The sequence below is a fragment of the Eptesicus fuscus genome, chromosome 1 (assembly GCF_027574615.1).
Source record: "Eptesicus fuscus isolate TK198812 chromosome 1, DD_ASM_mEF_20220401, whole genome shotgun sequence".
Taxonomy (NCBI): domain Eukaryota; kingdom Metazoa; phylum Chordata; class Mammalia; order Chiroptera; family Vespertilionidae; genus Eptesicus; species Eptesicus fuscus.
In genome coordinates this window covers 122,853,399-122,874,683 of record NC_072473.1, presented here as the reverse complement: position 1 = coordinate 122,874,683, position 21,285 = coordinate 122,853,399, and the positions used below count along the sequence as shown (strand labels likewise).

The 21,285-nt window shown below is 42.8% G+C and overlaps 1 protein-coding gene and 1 long non-coding RNA gene across 3 annotated transcripts in view; one reads left to right on the top strand and one right to left on the bottom strand.

Annotated features, from left to right (window-relative positions):
• Positions 1 to 49: 49 nt before the first annotated feature.
• Positions 50 to 21,285, bottom strand: part of TMEM255A (transmembrane protein 255A) — a 54,697-nt gene continuing 33,461 nt past the window's right edge. For both annotated transcript variants that reach the window (XM_008156112.3, XM_028132044.2), the window contains 3 exons: positions 18,325 to 18,487; positions 9,905 to 10,048; positions 50 to 2,340 (listed from right to left, as the gene is read on the bottom strand). In XM_008156112.3, the coding sequence (XP_008154334.1) occupies positions 2,182 to 2,340; positions 9,905 to 10,048; positions 18,325 to 18,487 (466 nt within the window). In that variant the 3' untranslated portion in view covers positions 50 to 2,181. The remainder of the gene's footprint in view (positions 2,341 to 9,904; positions 10,049 to 18,324; positions 18,488 to 21,285) is intronic.
• On the top strand, positions 6,171 to 20,281 carry LOC129147617 (uncharacterized). The gene is made up of 3 exons (XR_008554916.1): positions 6,171 to 6,266; positions 17,008 to 17,105; positions 20,069 to 20,281. It is a non-coding gene; the product is annotated as an uncharacterized LOC129147617 (long non-coding RNA).

Here is a 21,285-nt window from a genome sequence, read left to right as displayed (position 1 = left end):
AGGATTTCCAACATGGCAGTGATAAAGATTTTAAGCAGCATCCAGTTAATAGGTTCTGGAGTAATATTTTAATATTTCATGCCCAGTTCAATACTTTAAAGCAGAATTAGGAATAAAGCAGTAAAGATTACAAAATACAGTTAAGGTACATATTGGAAATACAAATTCCTTCATTACAGCAAATGTTTTGCAAAAGAGTAAAGCAGCAAATATTAATTTTTTAAGGTAACATGCACTTCATGTAATTTGATGTAATAAAAAAGAAGCTGCTCAAATTAAGTGTTACAAAATCTGTACTGTTTCAAGTTATTTTGTAAAGTAAGAAAAATACATAGAAATGAGTCATAGAATCTTAACACTTTAAGAAATGTGATAAATGTAGGATATACTGTGTAATGATGCCTTTAAAAAATTAAATACATATTCACTAAAGCAAAAGGTAAAGTGTAAATAGCAAAATATTTCTTTGAATATTACAAGTTGATACTTGTAAGTCAATTGGTTGTTAGTTCCTTTTTGAAATCCAATAGAATTTTAATGTGCTCAGAACTATAGAAAATAATAGTAATTTTATATAACAAAAAGATTGTAGTTTTTCAGATTTGAAATCTGGATGAGACATCATTCATGGTGCTGAAAATTAAACTGAAAGTCTTGCAAACATTTACTGTGAACAGTGAGTGCACTTGTCGTGCCTTGATAATTCTTGATGGCTGGGTGTCTGCAAGGTAAATGGGAGCACCAGCATTTGCCTGCTACCTCTAATCCATCAAGTCAGGAGGTAGCTAAATTGGCTGGAAAAATTTCCAGTATGTGTTCTGTTTGCAGAACTGTCTAATTAGGTACCCTCCTATAGCCCCTGTATTTTTACATGATACAAGTCTAGGGTTATCGATCTTTTTTTAAATCAATCCTCAGGTTAACATAAGATTGCAATGAAAGTGTTCGTTTTGAAGTGAATGCATGAGTGCGAAAGTGTTAAATCCATCAGGTTGATGGTTTAAAGCTATGCCTAATTAAAAGAACTGTACAAATACCTACCACAATGTGCCAGGTGGATTTTTAATCTACAATAACACAATAATTTGTCAAGTTGGCTACATTTGAGGTTTTGCAGATTTAAAGCGGCATTGTAACACTTTCATAATCTTGAACACTGTCATAATTGGTCTCAACAGAAACAGGACCAATAAGAGCAGTAGCATTAAAACAGATGATCTTTTGGGGTAGGGTGCAGATACGTGCGGTTTGCTAGGGTTGAAGCACAATATTTGAAGATTAAATAGTCACAAAGATTAGTAACAATTCATGTCACGACCCAAGAACCTAATCTAGCATTTTAATTCTGGATTTAATCATAAGATTTATATCTGTAGCAAATGTATTTTGTGATACTGCAACATGTAGTAGAACCACTGTCTCCTAAGTTATCAGATATATAACAGATCTCCTTAAAATATCTCACATGTTGCTCTCTATGTATTTCAGTGCTTCTAGAACAATCAACCCTATTCCCCACTACTTGAATGGATATTGCACTTTTCCCTTTGGGAGGTACCAATAACAAAAGCTGAGCTGAATGATCACGACAGCCATTTTTACAATACTCATAGAGAAGGAAAAGATATGGGCAGCTTTTTATAACATCCAGACACAAGTAAACTAAATCCTAGTCACAACTCTCTGTATTGGAACTACTGTGTAGCCCCATCATCTGGGAAATTTTCCTTAGGAACTGACTTTAGTAGTAGGGAAAGATAGGGCATATAAGCCAGGTACTTCAACCGAGGTACTAGGGTGGCAATCTGCCAAGGGCTTGAGGACAACACTCCATTTACACAAAATGAAACAGATGACAACCACACTTTAGCTGAATACAGAGGCAGAGCCATAGGGTAATTAATACAGGTCCAAACATGACAAGCTTCTTGCTGTGCTGGCTTCCCAGCCTTGCTTAGAACATGTGCACTGTTCTTCATGGAAGTCCTGGGTTCAGCCTAGCCACCCCTGTTCGGCACTGATAACAAATAAGCTTCATTCCTATCTTTCCCTAGCCTGGCAGGCTGTTGTAAAACTTGAAACTATGCATAAGAATCACACTTGAAATTGTGTACCCTATACACTTCCACTAAAGCAGAAATACAAAAGCCACAATAACCCCAATAGCCAGCAGACATTCCTCTAGGGGCTGTAAGGTGGTGGCTTTTCAAAAGGCGGGTAGTAGGGTGGAGAGTAACGGGGTGGTGCACTGGAGGACCACATGTAGCTGGGTGAAGGAGAGGCAGACTGGGGCTCATCAGAAAGTCCAGAGGGAGGCGAGGGTGGAAAGATACCAGAATGCTGTGTAATGAAAATAAAACAACATCAGTTTGGGCAGTGAGGTTTAATTCCCCAAAGTCAGTTATTTAAAAATGAAATGTAGACCAACTTTGTTTCTGTTTGGAACAACAAAGAGCTAAAACCACAAAGTTAATGAGGGGCATGAAGCTGGGCTGGTCTAACTTTCTCTTGGTCACTCAAGCTGTGAAGCTCATGCAGAAATATCTTGGACTGCCGCTACCCCTTTCGTTGAACCCCTTTCCCATGTTTATAACTCAAGCCTTCAATACCTCTCTCTGAGCTATGGCAATAGCATCCCAACTAGTCTTCAAAAAGGTAGTTTGGGCCTTAAGAACAGTTGATATTAAGTCACTAATACATGGGGAAGTCTTTGCTATAAGAATATATCACAGAGCCCAGCTCATAAAACAAAACAAAACAAAAAGTAAGGTCAGAGAGGTTAAATGGCTTTCTTGGATCTGTAGTCTTTTTTTTTTTTTTTTAATCCTCACCCACGGATATGTTTTATTGATTTTTAGAGAGAAAGGAAGGGAGAGAGAGAAACATTGATATGAGAGAAACATCGATCAGTTGCCTCGCGTATGCACCCTGACCAAGGATCAAACCCACAACTCAAGTATGTGCCCTGACTGGGAATTGAACCCGCAACCTTTTGGTGTATGGGATGATGCTTCAACCAACTGAGCCACCCGGCCAGGGCTGGATCTGGAGTCCTAATCTAAGTCCAATAATTTCAATTTCATCTTAACTGTGGCCCACCCCCCGCCCCCCAAGAACAGGGTAGGTGGGGGAGAAAAGAACAAAGGCATGAATAAGAGGGTGGAGCAATATGTCAAGTTGCAGAGACACTGAGGATTCCATTTTACTTTGTGTTGTCTGACTGGTGGTCTTTGAGAAAGGAGCAGATTTGGATTTAAGAAATACCAAATGAATTGGCATGTTAGGTCTCATTTGCCCCTTCTCTTTCTCTGGATCCTAATGATTTTCCTGCTCTAAAAGAATTGGCCTGTTTTGTTCATTGCTATATCCCCCAGAGCTCAGAACAGAGCTTGGCAAGTAGTAGGTACTCAATAAATATTGAGTGAGTGACTATAACGTCAGGAGTATGTAAAATGAACTTGGCATGTTTTAAAAAAAAACACGATATCTATTTTCAAAGAATACGGTCACATCTCATGGGGATCATTGCCTTGCTCCAATGGTGGAGCATGGCTGAGACCTGAAGGCTAGAGGAGGCCTTATAGGGATGGCAAGAGGCAAGGGGTTAGTTTTAGGCTCTCCAGAAGAGCAAGCATAAGCCAACAAACAGGGCTGGGGAATGGTCTCAACTCGAGGAGGAGCCATTATACTTTTTTTAAAAAACCCACTTACACCAAAATTTCTCAAGAGTTCAAGTACTGTTTGGAGAGGTCACACCTTTACTTTGTTCAGCTGGCCAGACTGAGTAGATCATGTTTTTTTTCCATGCCTAGAACAATCTAGAGTCAGCCTGAGACCAGTTGGCTGATTCTCCTCATCCCCAGTCCTGACCACTGCCCAGGTTTCTAGGCTTTACTTGAGACACTGAAATATCTGTCCCTTATCACTTAATGTTAGAACTGAGAAGAGACTGTAGCTACAATCTTCCTCCTTTCTCTCCCACCCCACCCATTACCAGTATTTCATCTTGAATGAAGGAATGACAGGTTCATACAACCTGCAAAGCTGTTCAAAGCAAAACAACTTGAGGCAGTGGACTCAAGCCAGATTCCTTTCTAAAATCTCAATTTTTTCCTCCCCTCCAAGAGAATATGTATCAGTATGGTGAATTCCCTAGTTTTCTACTCTGTGTCCCAGAACTCTTTCTCCTTCTCTCCCTCCTTCCTCTTCTGCTGCTTTCTTCAACTGATAACACTGTCCTCTTAACCAGAGAGGAGAGCAAAACCCCACCAGGGACCAAATCTCTGCTGGGGGTGTGGTACTACTCTGCCCTTTGAATTCAGCTCTAGGATGGGTAGAGTCAGGAGGCCATTTTCATGTGTTCCCAGCCACAAAAGGGAGGGGCACATTTCCTACAGTGGAGCTAAAGGCAGTTCTGTCCTGAGAGGCATTTAAAGGCTTCTGTGGGCAGCAGCTGCTGTGGGTGGCAGTTGTACACTTTGATAATAAAAGGGGGTGGTACAACAGTCTTTGGTTTTCACTTCTGAGTTTCATGTTTGGGAAGTATTGAGCGGGGGGAGAGGTGGGATGATTCTCACTTCCTTTGAGGATGCTGGGAATCTTAAGGATAAAATTGAAGGGCTCTTGGCAGAGCTACAGGGCTCATTGGCTGCAGTCCATACACCCTTGGGGTTTGAGTTGTTGGGTGTGGGGAGGAAGGGCCCACAGTACCAGTGCATAGTTTCCTAGCAACAGGCAGGCACCTTGGGAAAGATCTGGCTTTGTTGCAGCTGAGGAGCTGGCCTGGTGCATTTTGGTTCCTGCCTAAGAGTCGACTTTACTAGTGGGACAGGCAACTCAGAAGAACAGAGCTTTGAATCCTTGCACACCACAAAGCATGGAAACCATCTAAAGAGCCTACTGCTAGGCCTAGTTGGCTAAAACTTCCCAAGCTGCTTCTTAGAGGCTGGGGTGCCTACAGGCTGATGGCACTATAAGAGGACCACCACCTTCTCAGAACACACACAGCTGTCTTGCATCTTTGCTTGCCACCTCTCTGCAGGATGGCTGACCCATACTCTACAAGACCAACCTGCATTTCTGTCACAGCGGGCTTCTCTCTTCAGAAGTACTGGGAGGTAGTAACTCAGAAAATAGCCCTGGCACTGACCAGGTGATAAAGGTTACCAGCAAGAGATGCTGTGTTCCCAGGGGAAAATCCAGAGTCTCCTGGTCTTTGCATTCCCCCTCTATTTCTGCCCCAGAAAGAACAGCCAGGGGAGATTGAGAGAAGAGTAGCTAAAAGGAAGAGGAAGGAAAAGAAGGGAGAGGTCAGAAACCAGAGAAAAGAGGAGAATAAAGGAAAACCTTGGCAGGAGGGGGGAAATAAAGAGAAAAAGTTGAGTGGTGGCAGCAGCAACACCGTCTAAGGCTCTCAGGAACTTGTGCTATACACCGCCCCGCCCCCCCCCCCCCCCCAGGAAAGCGAACCTTTCATTAAATGGGTCCAATTTATAATGGGTCATTTTTCACGCCTAAGATGAAATCTAGTGTGTACCCTCATGTGGTTAAATAAAGAGCATAAACAGAGGTGCTTACAGTTTTCAGAGGCTTAGACTTTTGTTTTAAGCTAAACTTGGCAATTCACCAAATGGACAGGAAACAGATCAGTCCATGGTTAGAATAAAGCAGGGGGACTTGCCCAGCAGCTAGACTGGGAAGTATGGCTGGAATCTTTAAGTGGTTTACATAAAGCTACACTGGGTTGACTTTCCCAGGAGAGGTAGAAACTGATGCTTTTGACCTGACAGACTTTGGACTACTTGGCTGGAGCTGAAGGACAGGTAATGGGGAAATGAGTGCAAGGGGCAAGAAAATTGAGTATTGGGGTGATGAGCAGGGAGGCAAAGGTAGTCTCAGTTTATCTCCTTCCTGCCTTGAGGGATGGGTATTTCATTAGAAACAAGGACACCTTGGAGCCCAATGTTTGAAAGAGTCCTGTTTCTCCAAGCTCAGCTCTCACAGAATCCTCAGGGCCAGCTGACCAGACCCAAGTGCCTGCTCATGTCTGTCCACAAGAAATGTTTCCCAAGCTTCCTAATTGGACAGCTACCCAATAAGGGCATGACTTTGAGGGGTTCAATCAAAACCCTATAAATCTCTTTTCTCTTCCTTCTATCAGCTTTGGGGTAAAAAGGAAGCAGAAGTCTTCAAACTTTAAGTCACCAGAATAGTCCTATTTGGAAATGAGAAGAATGGAGAAGTCATCCAGAAGAAAGTCTAGAAAGGTCAGTTTTCCTGATATGGTTTTGGCCCTTTTATAATCTGAGAAGAGCATAGGGAGCTCTGGCTTTTTTGGGGGCGGGGAGGTGAGGTCTGTGCTTCTGGTGGTTTTATTACAAGAGCTAGTGTACATTTTGCTGACTGCTTTCTGTTTAAAATTTTTTAGAATTTATTAGTTAAATGAGAGAGAGAGAGAGAGAGAGAGAGAGAGAGAGAGAGAGAGAGAGGCTGAGACTTGTGTGCTCTGACCTGGGATTGAACCCACAGCTTTGGCATATTGGGACGATGCTCTAACCAACTGAGCTACCTGGCTGGTCAGGGCCTGACTGATTTCTATTTATCTGAGAACATAAGCAGATGTTCCCCCATCCTTTTGTCTTTCTTGGGTAAAGACTGGTATTTCCTCCTATGAAACTATAAGGGAATGGAATTTAGTGAACACAAAAAAGCTCAACTCAAACACTAGAACAAAATACCATTTAAGTTCTAAAGGGAAGAAAATCACGTAACATACTCCTCATATCCCCATCATACAATTATAAAGTCTCCAAAAGGGAAATTCAAAAGACAGTTTGAACCTAAGGAAAGAACTAGGAGAGGTATGTGTCTCAGTAGCCCCTGCAGTGTTGAGCAATTTAATAATGTAATAAGAGACCCTTTCTGAGTCATGATTAGGAAGCCCATAATTTAAACCAGTAGAAATATAAATATCCTAAAATTAATTGGGGGAAAGATCTGTGCTGTGTTCAAATGTACAGCTTTTCCAAAGAACCTCAAGCCAATCTCTCAAGTCAGACATGGATACAAACCCTTGCTCTTCCACTTAACATCTCTGTGAGGTAGTCACTTTCTCCATGACTTAGTTATCTCATCTTTAAAATGGCAATGACAAGGGTATTTTCATCAAAGGACTAAGCAAGATGATATATGTAAAACACTTCTTAGCATAGTGCTTGATACATAGTAAGTGCTCGATGTATAGCAGCTGTTATTAAAAAGTAGAGTCCTCCTCAAATCCCTGGAGGCCCTGCTATGAGCCCATAGTGTAGGTCTGGGTGAGGTGGCTAGATTTGGATCCCTGCCCAGCCAGTGTTGCTCAGTGGATTGAACATCATCCCATGGACCAAGAGGTCTCCAGGTGGATTCCCTGTCAGGGCACATGCCCAGGTTGTCGACATGATCCCCAGTAGGGGGCATGCAGGAGGCAGCCTATCAATGTTCCTCTCTCATCACTGTTTCTATCTCTCTCTCCTCCCTCTCTATCTAAAAATCAATAAAAACATATTTAATAGCCCTAGCCGGTTTGGCTCAGTGGTAGAGCGTCGGACTGAGGGCTCAAGGGTCCCAGGTTCGATTCCGGTCAGGGGCATGTACCTTGGTTGCGGGCACATCCCCAGTGGGGGGTGTGCAGGAGGCAGCTGAATCGATGTTTCTCTCTCATCGATGTTTCTAACTCTCTATCCCTCTCCCTTCCTCTCTGTAAAAAAATCAATAAAATATATTTTTTAAAAACATATTTGATAGATTTGGATCCCTTTGCTGGGTTAGATACCCTGTTTTTAGGTTTCCATAGCACTCTTGGTAATAGTCTATTTACGTTTTTGTCCCCACTGATGTCCCCTATCACCCTCTCAAGTCTAGAGACTGTCTCATTCATAATGCAGGGCCTATGCCTCAGTTTCTCTAACCACAGCTCTTAGTACAGTGCCTGGCACATGGGAACACAAAGTAAACATTAGCTGAACTGAAACCAATAGCTTGAGTCACCACTGGTATTGTCAATCTTGCCTTCCCCCTGGAGTAGTGTTTGAATGAGGAATGATGGAGAGAGAGATGGCTCCATACTCTAAGATAGTGCTTCCTATCTTAGAGTTTGCAGCAACCATCACTAGGGAGATCATTGTTCCTACTTAAGGGGCTCATTATAAAGTGAATATTCCTATAATCAGTATGTTTTACTTTGATATAGAAAAGTGGAGACGGCCTCTTCATTGAATTAATGTGTTTCCCCTCTATCTCAGGATGGCTTTTTATTACAGGGGCCGAAGAGAATGATGACCCTCCTCGTGTTAGCTTCAACATCCTTGCATTCTCTTAAATGATTCCTTTTTTTGCCTCCATTACAACTGAAATTATCTATGCATTTTTAACATACCTGTGTTTTCTGGTTTACATCATCTATTTAGGTAATAAGTTCCCTGAATTACCTGTGAATATGTAGGTTTTAAAACAATTTCTAACATTACGTTTTCCAAGTTTTAATGGACACCTCCTGGTTCTAGAATTGTATTTTGTAACAGTGAACAAGTCCATGTTCACACTATATGTACAGTTGTCCCTTGATATCCATGGGGAATGTTCCCAAGACCCTCCCACAAATACCAAAATCCCCGGATGCTCAAACCCGTATATAAAATGGCATAGGACAATGCGGACATATCCGCAGATTCCCAATCGCAGATGGAAAATACTGTTCTCCAGCTGTGGTTGCTTGAATCTACAGATGCAAAAGCCTGAGATACAAAGGGCTGTGTCTTTATTGAAAAAATCCACGTATTAGTGGGCCTGTGCAGTTCAAACCTGTGTTGTTCAAGGGTCAACAGTATTACTATTGCAATGTGGAGTCCTAGACCTCCCCAAACAGTATCTAAACCAAACAAATATATGATTTATTCAACTATATGGGGTTTTCTAGTTTCAATTATTTTGGTAATCTGAACCTCAAATTAGGTTTCCCAAGGGTTTTGCATTTCTAAACTAGCTGTTTAACTGGAAGCACCCCAAACACTCTTGCTTTTATGTCCCCTTGGAGCATTTATGGGCTCTTAATCAATAGAAGTAAATTCATTATGAGCCTCCCTTTCTTCAAAGATATTGCCTTTGGTTCCCAAATTTGAATTAACCAGATTTTAGTGCAATTCTACTTTTCTGTGGCCAAGTTTACCACCACTAAAAATGCCTAAAGGATCGTTTCATTTGTTTTCTCAAAGTACTCTGCACACAATGAATCCCTTTTAATTAAGAGACTTTTTTGGTTTAATTTTTCTGTGCTTAGTCTCAGCTCAAAAGGAAATAAGGAAAGTGCAAATTTGGTAACATTATTCCTGACCTATTTGATAATAGGACAACAAAGGAGAGGGGGGAGTTATAAAAATATTTTCTCTGTGTAGTCCTAATTAGGAAGTCAGGAGAAAAAAAAAGGATTATTACAGATTTGATTCGAACCCTTGTGTGGCTCAGAATGTCCTTGTGCTAAGGATCAGGACGAGGCCTCTTCCTGTGGCAGAGAAATAGAAAATGCCACTGTTGGACAGGGGTTCATGGTGAGGTACTAATGAGTACCATGTTCTCATTGGTGTAGGTCAAGGCAATTTGAGATACCTTGATCTTTCTCTCCTCTATTCTTCCATCTCTCTGTTTCTTCTCCTCTTATGTCTTTCTCGCCCTTCTCATCTATCCTATCTTTGCATGCCTACATAGTCCTTATGGTAGTCACTGGTATCCAAAGGCTGCTAAAAGCCATCAGGGACAGAGAGCCTGGCTTCCTTATACATATTAGGGAGGTTCTATGATTAAGGAGAGAACAAGAGAACATGAATGAGAGCAAGGGTAATGGAGAGTTCTTTTTTTTCTCAAAACATACCTGAAAGTCATAAGCAGAATATGGTGGCAGGTGAGGAGGGCTATGGTAGTAGGTATTGTAGGATGCCACTTGAGGACGAGCGTAATAGGAAACAGTTGGATGGGCATTTTCAACAGAACAGTTCAATGCCGGGAGAGTTGGATTCTGTAGAAAACAACACATTAGAAGCAGCATTAAAGTTCATCACTAGGAAAATGGTTAAATAAACAGTGGTACATCTATACTACAGAATACCATGCAGACATAACCATTATTGATAAACAATTTAGTGACAGAAAACGTTGTCCAGGATATGTTGTTAAATTAAAAAAAAATAAGCCACTGGCAAAACTATAGAGACAAGATCAGTGGTTGCCAAGGGTTGAGGTTGGTGGGAGGGATTAGTAGATGGAGCATAGAGGATTTTTAGAGGAGTGAAAATACTCTATATGATGTTACACTGATGGATATGTCATTATACATTTATCCAACCCCTAGAATGTACAATACCAAGAGTGAACATATGGTAAACCATGGACTTTGGGTGATTATGATGAGTCAATATAGGTTCATCCTTGGTAACAAAGGTACCACTCTGGTGGGGGATGTTGATAATAGGCTATGTATGTGTGAGGGCCTGAGGTATATGGGAAATCTCTGTATCTTACTCTCAATTTTGTTGTAAGCCTAAAACTGCTCTAAAAAATAAGTCTTTAAAAAGGAAGCCACCACATCTAACAAATCACTACATGGAAATATGAAAATATCTGGGAGGTACACAATGGACTGACTCAGAATAAATTCTTTCCAAAATAAAAAAAATAAATAAAAAGGAAGCCACGATGTTATATTAATATAGCATGATCCCAATTTATGTAAAAATAAAGACCTAAACAATTATATATGAATATATGTTTGTAAATGAAAAGAAATTAATCTGGAAAGATTCACAACAAACTGTTAACTGTGTTTATCTCTGGGAAGAGGAGTAGTAGTAAGTGGTAAATGTGGACTCTTCACTTTCTGTTATATAGCCAGAGTTTTTACAACTAATATGAATACTTGTGTCATTTCCTCTCAGCTTATTTTGAAAAATTCAAACCTATAGAAAAGTTAAAATTATTCATTTGTGATATTTTAAAAGAAAAAAAACAAGACCCAAAATACACAATGTCAAATAGACACTGCTCTTGCTATGATAAAAATGTGATGGGTCACAAAGGGATTTTAAGAGTTGTGAGGATTCTGGTAGATTCCAATCCTTCGAAGGAGCTGCTACGTAGACATGAAGTGTATTTATTTCTCATCAGCTCTGCAGGCTGGAGGCAAAACCCTAGCAGTGAACAGAAACCAGGAAAGACCAAGCAGAGTATACCGATTATTTTTTGCAAACAAAATAATGCAGAAAAAATTAAATACCATTTTAATATGGTGATGTGTATAGCCCTTTAAATGTTAAGGCTAATCTTGTCCCGGATGGGAGTCCTGCTCCCAACAGGGCCAAAGCATTGCTAAAGGAAGTCACCACTGCTCATTAGTTCCTAAAGAGGATTGTGATTTGTATCTTTTGAGTGCCACATGGGTCAAGGTGTGGGGCAAATATTTTTTCCATTTCTCATGTCATTGAAACCTCCATTTGTATGGATAATCAAGAGCTGTTTTCAAAATAAATGTGTCTTGTTTCTGGTACACATCCTATATCTAATCTAATAATAGACAAATATGCAAATTGACCATACCTCCGACACACCCACAAGCCACGCCCATAAGCCACGCCCACCATCCAATCAGAGCGAGTATGCAAATTAACCCAAACCAAGATGGCTACAGCCACAGAGAGCAAGGTTTCCTAGGTAACAGAGGAAGCCAAGCTTTCTGCCAGCCGTTGCAGGCCTAAGCCTCCACTCAAGCTACAAAGTTTCAATTATAGAAGGTAAACAAATTCAAACAAATGGAGGCAGAATGGAGCTTGAGAGAGCAGGCCAGGGTTGCCGCCGGCAACAGGGGAAGCAAAGCTTTCCACACACCCTGGCCAGGCTCACCTGCTTAAGGCAACATAGTTTCAATTATAATCCCAACACAATGGCTGCGGCCTCGGAGGGAGCCCCAGGCTTGGCTTGGCTCTGCTCCAGGCTACAAAGTTTCAATTGTAGAAGGAAAATAAATTCCAGATACCAGGGCTTCCGCTTGGGTTACCAGGGGGCGTGGCCAGCCTGCAAACCACCACAGGCCCCTCGCTCAGGCCGCCCTACGCCCCAAGGGAAACCCCACCTGATCTGGGACGCCCTTCAGGGCAAACCAGCTGGCCCCCACCCCTGTACCAGGCCTCTATGCCATCTAATAAAAGAGTAATATGCAGATTGATCATCACTGCAACACACAGTATAGCTTCCCCCATGTGGTCAAAGATCCTGCCCCCATGTGGACACAAGATGGCCACTACAAGGTGGCCAGCAGGAGAGGGCAGTTGGGAGGCACCCGGCCTGCAAGGGAGGGCAGTTGTGAGGGATCAGCCCTGCAAGGGAGGGCAGTTGAGAGGGACCAGGCCTGCAAGAAAGGGCAGTTGGAGGTGATCAACCCTCCAGGAGAGGGCAGTTAGGAGTGACCAGGTCGGCAGAGGAAGGAAGTTGGGGGCAATCGGGCTGGCAGGGGAGCAGTTAGGCATCAATCAGGCTGGCAGCGGAATGGTTAGGGGGTGATCAGGCTGGCAGGCAGAAGCGGTTAGGGGCAATCAGGCAGGCAGTCAGGTGAGCAGTTGGGAGCCAGCTGTCCTGGATTGTGAGAGGGATGTCCAACTGCCCGTTTAGGCCTGATCCCACCAGGATCGGGCCTAAACGGGCAGTTGGACATCCCTTGAGGGGTCCCAGATTGGAGAGGGTACAGGCTGGGCTGAGGGACAACCCCCCTCCGTGCACGAATTTCGTGCACCGGGCCTCTAGTATATATATAAAAGGGTAATATGCAAATTGACCCTAATGGCAGAATAACCCAGAATGACTGGTAACTATGATGCACACTGACCACCAGGGGGCAGACACTCAATGCAGGAGCTGCCCCCTGGTGGTCAGTGCGCTCCCACAGGGGGAGCTCCGCTCAGCCACAAGCCAGGCTGACCTCCCACCTCCTCAGCAGCGCTAAGGATGTCCGACTATGGCTTAGGCCCACTCCCCCCATGGGGAGCGGGGGATGGGGCCTAAGCTGGCAGTCAGACATCCCTTGAGGGGTCCTGGAATGCAAGAGGGTGCAGGCTGGGCTGAGGGACCCCCAGAGTGCAAGAATTTTCGTGCACTGGGCCTCTAGTATACTCTATATTAATAGAAAACAGAAGCTTACTCTCAAGTGATAAAAATGTGTGGGCAGGCTTTGGCAGTGGCACAGGCAACCATATTGGGGTGTTGGCAGGGGAAACTCCCTTATAGCAAGTTTCAACACAGTTCTGTTGCTCTCTTCCTTGGTGTGGGTTACTGTTTACATTTCTAGGAGGCTTGAAGAGCTACAAACCTGTCATTATGATGCAGCTCACAGATAACCAGAGAAATGTTTGTTAGCCTCTCACATTTGTGGGAGAGAGCTGAGATCTTGGATCCCAAGGGTTTGTTCACTTTACAGAATAAGAGTGCTCAGAAATGCCCCTACCTCTCCACCAGAATTCTAAGAAATTTCATCCCTGAGGAAGTCCCAGAAATCATATTCCCTAGGCCTTCTGTCAATTAAAAAAAACCCACCCTCTATAATCAAAAGAGATATGACTAACCAAGGTGGATTGGATAGTCATTATCCATCTTTATCAGAATACATACTTATACTTGGGTGCTAATGCTTTGGGTACAATAGCATGGTTTATCTAATACTGTGGTCGGCAAACTGCGGCTCACGAGCCACATGCGGCTCTTTGGCCCCTTGAATGTGGCTCTTCCACAAAATACCACAGCCTGGGCAAGTCTATTTTGAAGAAGTGGCATTAGAAGAAGTTTAAGTTTAAAAAATTTGGCTCTCAAAAGAAATGTCAATTGTTGTACTGTTGATATTTGGCTCTGTTGACTAATGAGTTTGCCGACCACTGATCTAATACATCATAATAGATCAATGGTTCATTGTGTACTTTCTCAGAACAACAACAAAATACTTCCAAATATCTTTCCCAACTGTATAGCTAACATATGGCCAATTTTGATTCTTGATGTAGTAATTAATTAAACAAATGATGCATTAATTATTTGTATTGCGTTAAAGAGGTAAGAAGATAAATAGTATTTCTATAACTTGGCATCCAATTAGAGAATTTCTAGATTCAATGCTTTATCATTGTCATTACTTTGTTTTCATAGATTTCTTTTCCTAAAAATGAAAGTCACCAATGAAATCTCCATAATATCCACCAATAAGCAAACAAACAAATAAACAAACACACCCTCCAGCTCTTGCAAAGTGAAACCAGTTCTTCTATGCAAATAAATTAAGCCTAACCAGAGAGAAACCATCATGCAATGTAAACTCTATCTATAAAAGTTTTTTTGTGTGTGTATTTACCAAGTCCAGGGGGCCAGGATAATCTTTGAAAAGAAAGAAACACAGACAAAATATGAGAGGAAGATTGAATGAGCACTGAAAAGCCACAGAGAGAAGAAAGTTAAGAGTAGAGGACAGAGAGAAAATGGACAGGGCAACAAGATAAGGTGAGGGATTGAAGGAAGGTGGAGTGAAGAGTTGGGCAGGGAAGGAGCAAAAGAGATGGCCCCAAATAAATGGTCTGGTTATGTTTTTAAAGCAATAATTCTGATTTTACAATAAATTTAAATATTTTTACAATAAATTTAAATATTTTTTCCATTTTCCATGTCATTGACACCTCCATTTGTATGGCTAATCAAGAGTTGGGCACTGTCTCTATTTGTGTGTGTATACAGGAGTGTGCGTATTTCTATTAAAATTTCTGGAATTTTTAAGCTATGAGACCCCCATTACTGATCCATAGCTTTCTAAACTCCAGTGCAATAAAGGCTGCTAGGTAGCACAGGAAACGTTGAAAGCAATCTAGTCTGGATAAAGCGGAGTCTGTTCTGAGACAATAATTGCGGACTTTGGAAAGAATGCCACTTTTATTCCTCCCCACTTTGCTCCAAACCAGAGACAACTATTAGAAGAAAATGACAAGATATTATCACTTTTGAAAGATTCATTTCTAATCCTTATAGCTTTGGTCAGCAAATAGTTTATCAAACATTTCTTTAAGATCCTTTTAACCAAGCACCTCTGGTCAGGGAATGAAGTCCTCCTTTTTCCTTTCAAGATCCCACAACTGTGGAAATGGTGGCTCCTAGCTGATCCTGTTGAGGACTGCCAGCTCACAGCCCTTGGCTCCTATCCTCACTCCCTAGGGAATGGCTTTCATCAGCCAGCACCCCTGAGTCTCTGTGCGGACCTCAGGGCATTCCACTTAGAGGGAAGGTACATCATAAGTCACTAGCCACATTTGGACCTAGGCTGTAGATTTTAGTTAGGTTCATTTGGTTGATGTTCCAGGATTTTATATATCATGTATAATTTTAATACAGCGAGCTAAGTAATTCTTCCATGGTGGCCCCATCTTACACTCCTATTAGTATTCTCTCACCTTATGAATCAAATATCTTGCCCCCTGACCTTTGCTTTCATCCTTTGTTTTCCTCACTGGTCCTTGCCAGAGTTCTTGGGCTGGGTTGGCATTTGATAATGAACAGAATTTCCCTTGCTTTCCTCCTCTACTATTGAAGAAGCTCCCAATAGTTATAAACAACTTGCTTTATTTTTTTTTTAATTAAAGCATCGAAACAAAGGAGGTAATTTCCATTAAAACCCTTGTAGAATTAGAAAAGGCTATCCAAATGCTAATTAAGAGAAGCTGGGATGGAGTAGAAAGAGCAAAGGCTCTGGCATCTGAGAAACCTGGGCTTCAGTCCCAGCTCTTCTGTTTAACTCTGGGCAAGTCACTTGACCTCTGTTTGCCCCTCATCTGTGAAATGGGGGCAGTAATACTTACTTCACAAGTTACTAGTAGAGTGGAGAAAGTAATTGTGCAAAAGTACTTCATAGAAAGTAAAGGGCCATTGCTTCCACCTATGAGGACAGACCATCAACAAACCCCCTTTTCTCCCTAGAGAGCCAAGGTCACAGTTAAGTTATGAATCAGAAATAAAACTAGACATCAATGGTCCACTGAGTCTTGACAGGGGTCCTTGCCAGGAACCCCACTGAAACTACCAAGTAGCCACCACCCACTCCATTTGTGCCCATGTCTGAATGCTCTAGGAATGATTCAGAGTACCTTTCACACTGGTCCTCATGACCCATCTCCTCTACTCACCAACCTAGGAGCTTCTCCACCAGCCAGCCTATTTTAGATTCCACTTTCACCTATACCCTGGGGAAATTCTTCAAGAACAAAGGACATTCTTTTCTCCAAAAAAAGCCCCAACCCAGAAACAGTTTTTCCGCTCTCACACCCAAAGTTCCCTCAGGCCCAAACCGGAAATCCTTCTCCCTCCTCCTTCTTCCTGCTCCTTCTACTTCTGAGGGCCCCACCTTGTTGATGCTTCCCCACTCCTCTGTGCTTGGGATTTCCTGAATGAGAGAAGGGGCATGGGAATGAGAAGTGCACATTTGAAAGAGAGAGAGAAACAGACAGGCTGGGCATGAGCAGGAAAGGATTTCACTTGACTTCGAGTCACCAGCAGGAACACTCAATGCTTCCAGTCAGCCTGATTCTGCCAGGGATTTGCTGCCCAAAACTGCAGTTTTTCTTTAGCCCACCTTTCATTTTCCATTATGCAGCCTTTTGACAGTCCAGAGTCAAATTACAAACTGCCTTTCAGGTTCTTGTTCCTCAGGGACCCCAAAATGGGACAGAAATAGCCAAGGGCCTAGAGGCTATCTGTCTCATTTCTGGAGTCAAAGGAAAACCGCTTTTAGGTACAAAATAATTCCCTAAACACATGAGGGACATTCCTTTAAAGCAATGGTACGCAGTCCTGACTGCAGATCAGAATCACCTGGGCTTCAATTTAGACCATTTAAATAAGAATCTCTGGAGGAGGGGCCCAGGAATCTGGGTTTTTTAAGCACCTCAATTGATTATATTCTCATAGGAAGCCAGGAGGATAATCAGTTCTAAAGCTATCTACACTAATGAAAGAGAAACATGCAAATTGACCATCACTTCGTGACGCCCACCAGCCAATCAGGAGTGAGTATGCAAATTAACCAGACAAAGATGGTGGCGGCCCCGCCCCCCCAGCTGCTCCGGGTCTCTGGGCAGCATGCATGCAGGCACAGAGTGGCTGGGCAGGGCAGGATGCCTGCTATGAGGAGGAGGGCGGGGGGCGGAGGGAGCTAAAGGAGCGGTGCTCCAGCTAGAGCGAAGACTGAAGGCTCCTGGCAGAGTGAAGGCCTGGGTCCCGGGTGCCGGAGGAAAACCAGTGCCGGCAGCCAGTGGAAGGAAGGCCTATTGCACGAATCTTCGTGCAACGGGCCTCTAGTTATCTCTATAATCTTTGAGATCAAGATTTATTAAATAAGCAAATAAAAGCTTAGAAATGCTTTAGAAACAAAAGAAGAAAGGAGCCCACTATTATGAAGCACCTACTGGGTGCTGAGTCCTGGCATGCCTTTGCAGACACACACACAAAGATGAAAAAGAGTTGAAAGAGAGGTTAGGGAATGTGGGGAGGCTGAGATTGAGGTTGAGGCTGAGGTTGAGGACAAGACCTGGAAAAGCAGTTTAGCCCACAGCTGGCTCTTCAAATTCAGGGGGTTGAGGGGGAATAAAAAAAGGAGTCCAGATGCTCTTTCTGGAGAAACTCCAGGATGAATTTCCTGAGAGGGGGAAACTATCATTACTCTTACCTGTAGCTAAAATAACCACAGGAACCGGGTATAAAGGGACAATGGGGGGAAAAAGAGGGGTGCATCTGTAATACTCTCAACAATAATGACTTTGAAAAACCAACTCTTTCCTTCCATCTCTCCCCAAGTCTGTTGGGGAAAAACTACCCTAAAAGATTTCTGCTAAAAGTGTGTTTAGGGTGGGGGAGAGTTTGAAAAGGTTATCTATTGAAAGCATAATATGATAATTAGACCAGACAGCCGAATGACCTTCCAGACGAAGCCGGGGCTGCAAGAGCCGAGCCCCTTGCACGAATTTCATTCATTGGGCCTCTAGTATTTACATAACCAGCATGAACCAGAAAATTTATAACACCCTCCTCTCCCTCCACCCCAGAATGTGCCATAAGAACATAAGCAACTCATGTTAACAAGAAATATTTGTAGATGTTTGAAGGAAGTTACATTCTTGAAGCAATTGCTTCTGATTCCTCCCTTCAAAACATGCCCATTGTTCCTTACCCCAGCCTGGCTCTCACCCCCAACAGGGGCCTCTGTGGAAAGGAAAGACTCTTCCTTACCATGTCCTTAAAGCCTCCAAGGACAGCGGCAGTGATGATGCCCAGGAACAGACCGACGATGTTAAGGATGGTGGCAGACCAGAGCAGATGGTAGAGGTGGATGATGTCCTGGCAACTGCTGACATCGATGTATTCATAGTACCCACCAGTAATTTCCACCCGGCTGGACAGGGAGAAGCACACTTCAGTCAGTCCCCAGGGAGCAGGTTGGGCCCTAAGGCTTTGGCTACCACCCAGCTCAATGAAAAACAGGTTAACTATCATAAGGGACATCATAGGTATGAATGCACTTGGGGAGCAAGACACTATAATAAATCCAAGTGTGATTGCTGTTTATTAAAAATCAACAATAAAAAACTACTACCTGCCAGAGAAACACTTGTTATCACTAACTAATTCTAGATGACATTAATTGACACTTGGCAATATGCCAACACAGTGCTAAGGATTTTACATATGTGAATTCATTAAAACTGTGCTAATATGGCAGTAACTAGTCACATGTGGCTATATATATTTACATTCATTAATTTAAAGTAAAATTTTTAAAATTCAGTTCTTCAGTCTCATCAGCCACGTGTTACATGCTCAATAGCCACACTAGTGGCTGGTTACTGTGCTGGACAGAGCAGATTACAGAACATTTCCATCATCGCATCAAGTTCTATTAGACAGCATGGTAAATCCTTAAAATACTCTGTGAGGTAGCTACTATCACTATCCCCTCTTTACCAATGAAGAAACTGAAGCACAGAGAGGTTAGGAACTTGCTTAAGTCAAGAGGTAGGGCTGGGATCTGAATTCAGGCTTCAAAGATATCAGTGTTTCCTTTCTCAAGACAAAACAAAACATCAACAGCCCTAGCTGGTTTGGCTCAGTGGATAGAGCGTCAGCCTGTGGACTGAAGGGTCCTGGGTTCGATTCCAGTCAAGGGCACATGCCCAGGTTTCAGGCTCAATTCCCAGTAGGGGGCGTGCAGGAGGCAGCTGATCAATGATTCTCTCTCTCAATTGATGTTTCTATCTCTCTCTCCCTTTCCCTTCCTCTCTGAAATTAATAAAAATATATTTAAAAACAAAACACCAACAAACAAAAAACAATCCTACCTAATAAAAGTGTAATATGCAAATTGACTGCACCTTTGCTATGCCCAAGCCACGCCCACCAGTCAATCAGGGCAAGTATGCAAATTAACCCAACCAAGCTGGCGGTTAATTTGCATATCAAGACAGTGTAGGAAGAAGCCAAGCACTGCAGAAGGGAGTGAAGCTTCGGAGAAGCAAGCAGGCGGGGCCAGAGGAGAAGGGAGGCAAGCAGGCGGGGTGGGGGAGAGCGCAGCAGGAAGCCCTATTGCAGGAATCTTCCTGCAAGGGGCTACTAGTGTCCCAATAAAGAACTACAGCTGAGTTGCTGAACAAAACCTATCATCTCCTTGGAGAGGTCTTCCCTGACCATTCTGTTTAAAGACAACCCCTTCCCCCCCCCCAAAAAAAAGCTCAGTCATTCTCTATCATATTACTTGCTATGGACTGCATTGTGACCAAAATTCATATGTTGAGGCCCTAACTCCCAATGTGACTGTACTTGAAGAAGGGCTTGTAGGAGGTAATTAAGGTTAGATTAGTCATAAGAGTGGGGCCCTAATCCAATAGGATTGGGGGCTTTACAAATAGACAGAGAGAGAGAGAGAGAGAGAGAGAGAGAGAGAGAGAGAGAGAGAGAGAAGATCTCTCTCCATACACAGACCCCGAGAAGACACAGTGAGAAGGCTACCATCTGCAAGCCAGGAAGAAAGCTCTCCTGGGAACCCAAGCATGCTGGCGCCCTGATCTCAGACTTCCAGCCTAAATATCTGTTGTTGAAGCTACCAGTCTCTGGTATTTTGTTATGGCAGCCCCTGTGCCTGATGTAGTTGATGCTACATAAATACCTGGTGAACGAATTAAATGAAGTTCCTGTCCTCCTGGATGTGGCAAACTAATTTACAACTTGACCACTGGAAGCAATAGTGAATCTGAAACACTGTGATTCTTGCCCTAGTCGGTTTGGCTCAGTGGATAGAGCATTGGCCTGCGAACTGAAAGGTCCCAGGTTCGATTCCCGTCAAGGGCACATGCCCGGGTTGTGGGCTCCATCCCCAGTGGAGGGGCTTGCAGGAGGCAGCTGATCACAATGATTCTCTCTCATCATTGATGTTTCTATCTCTCTCTCCTTCTTCCTTCCTCTCTGAAATCAATAAAAATATATTTAAAAAATAAAACAATAAAACACTGTAATTCTTAAAATGAAAGTCAGAACCAAATGCCCTGGCATCAAGATGACTCCCCTGCTATAAGAATGCTGAAAATGAAAAAGGGAAACAAAACTAAAGGTTAACCTTCAGAATGAATCAAGGAGGGATTAGTCACACAAGAAAAGAGTTCAACCTGGGAGATGAATTTGTCTTAGGATTCTTTAAAATCAGTGTTTCTCTAACAAATTGAAATCAGTGTGGTTACAGGACAGCCTGAGTCAGAATCATCTGCGTTTGTGTGCATGTGTGTCTGCCTGTGTGTGTCAGTACATTATTTGTGTGTGCCTATGGGTGTCTTTGTGTATGATCATATGTCTTTGAGAAAGAGCTAGTTAACACTCAGATTCTTAGGCCCAGCCTCAGTCCTACTGAATTTGGCAGAATTAGGGGTGGGGGTGGTGAGGCTCAGGAATCTGTGTTAACATGCTCACTGATGTTAGAGAACCACTGTTTTACATAGTAAGCTGCCATAGTGGAATTTTAAAGGTATTTCAATTCATCAGAATTTTAATTGGATTTAAGTATTTTCCAGAACATAATTGAAGAGACCATCCATAAGCATACATTGAGTGTCTTCTGTTAGTTGGCACTGTACTCAGTCCTGGGGATGGGGTTAGGGAGGACACACAGATTACTTAAACTCAAAAAAGCACAGCTGGACAGGGACT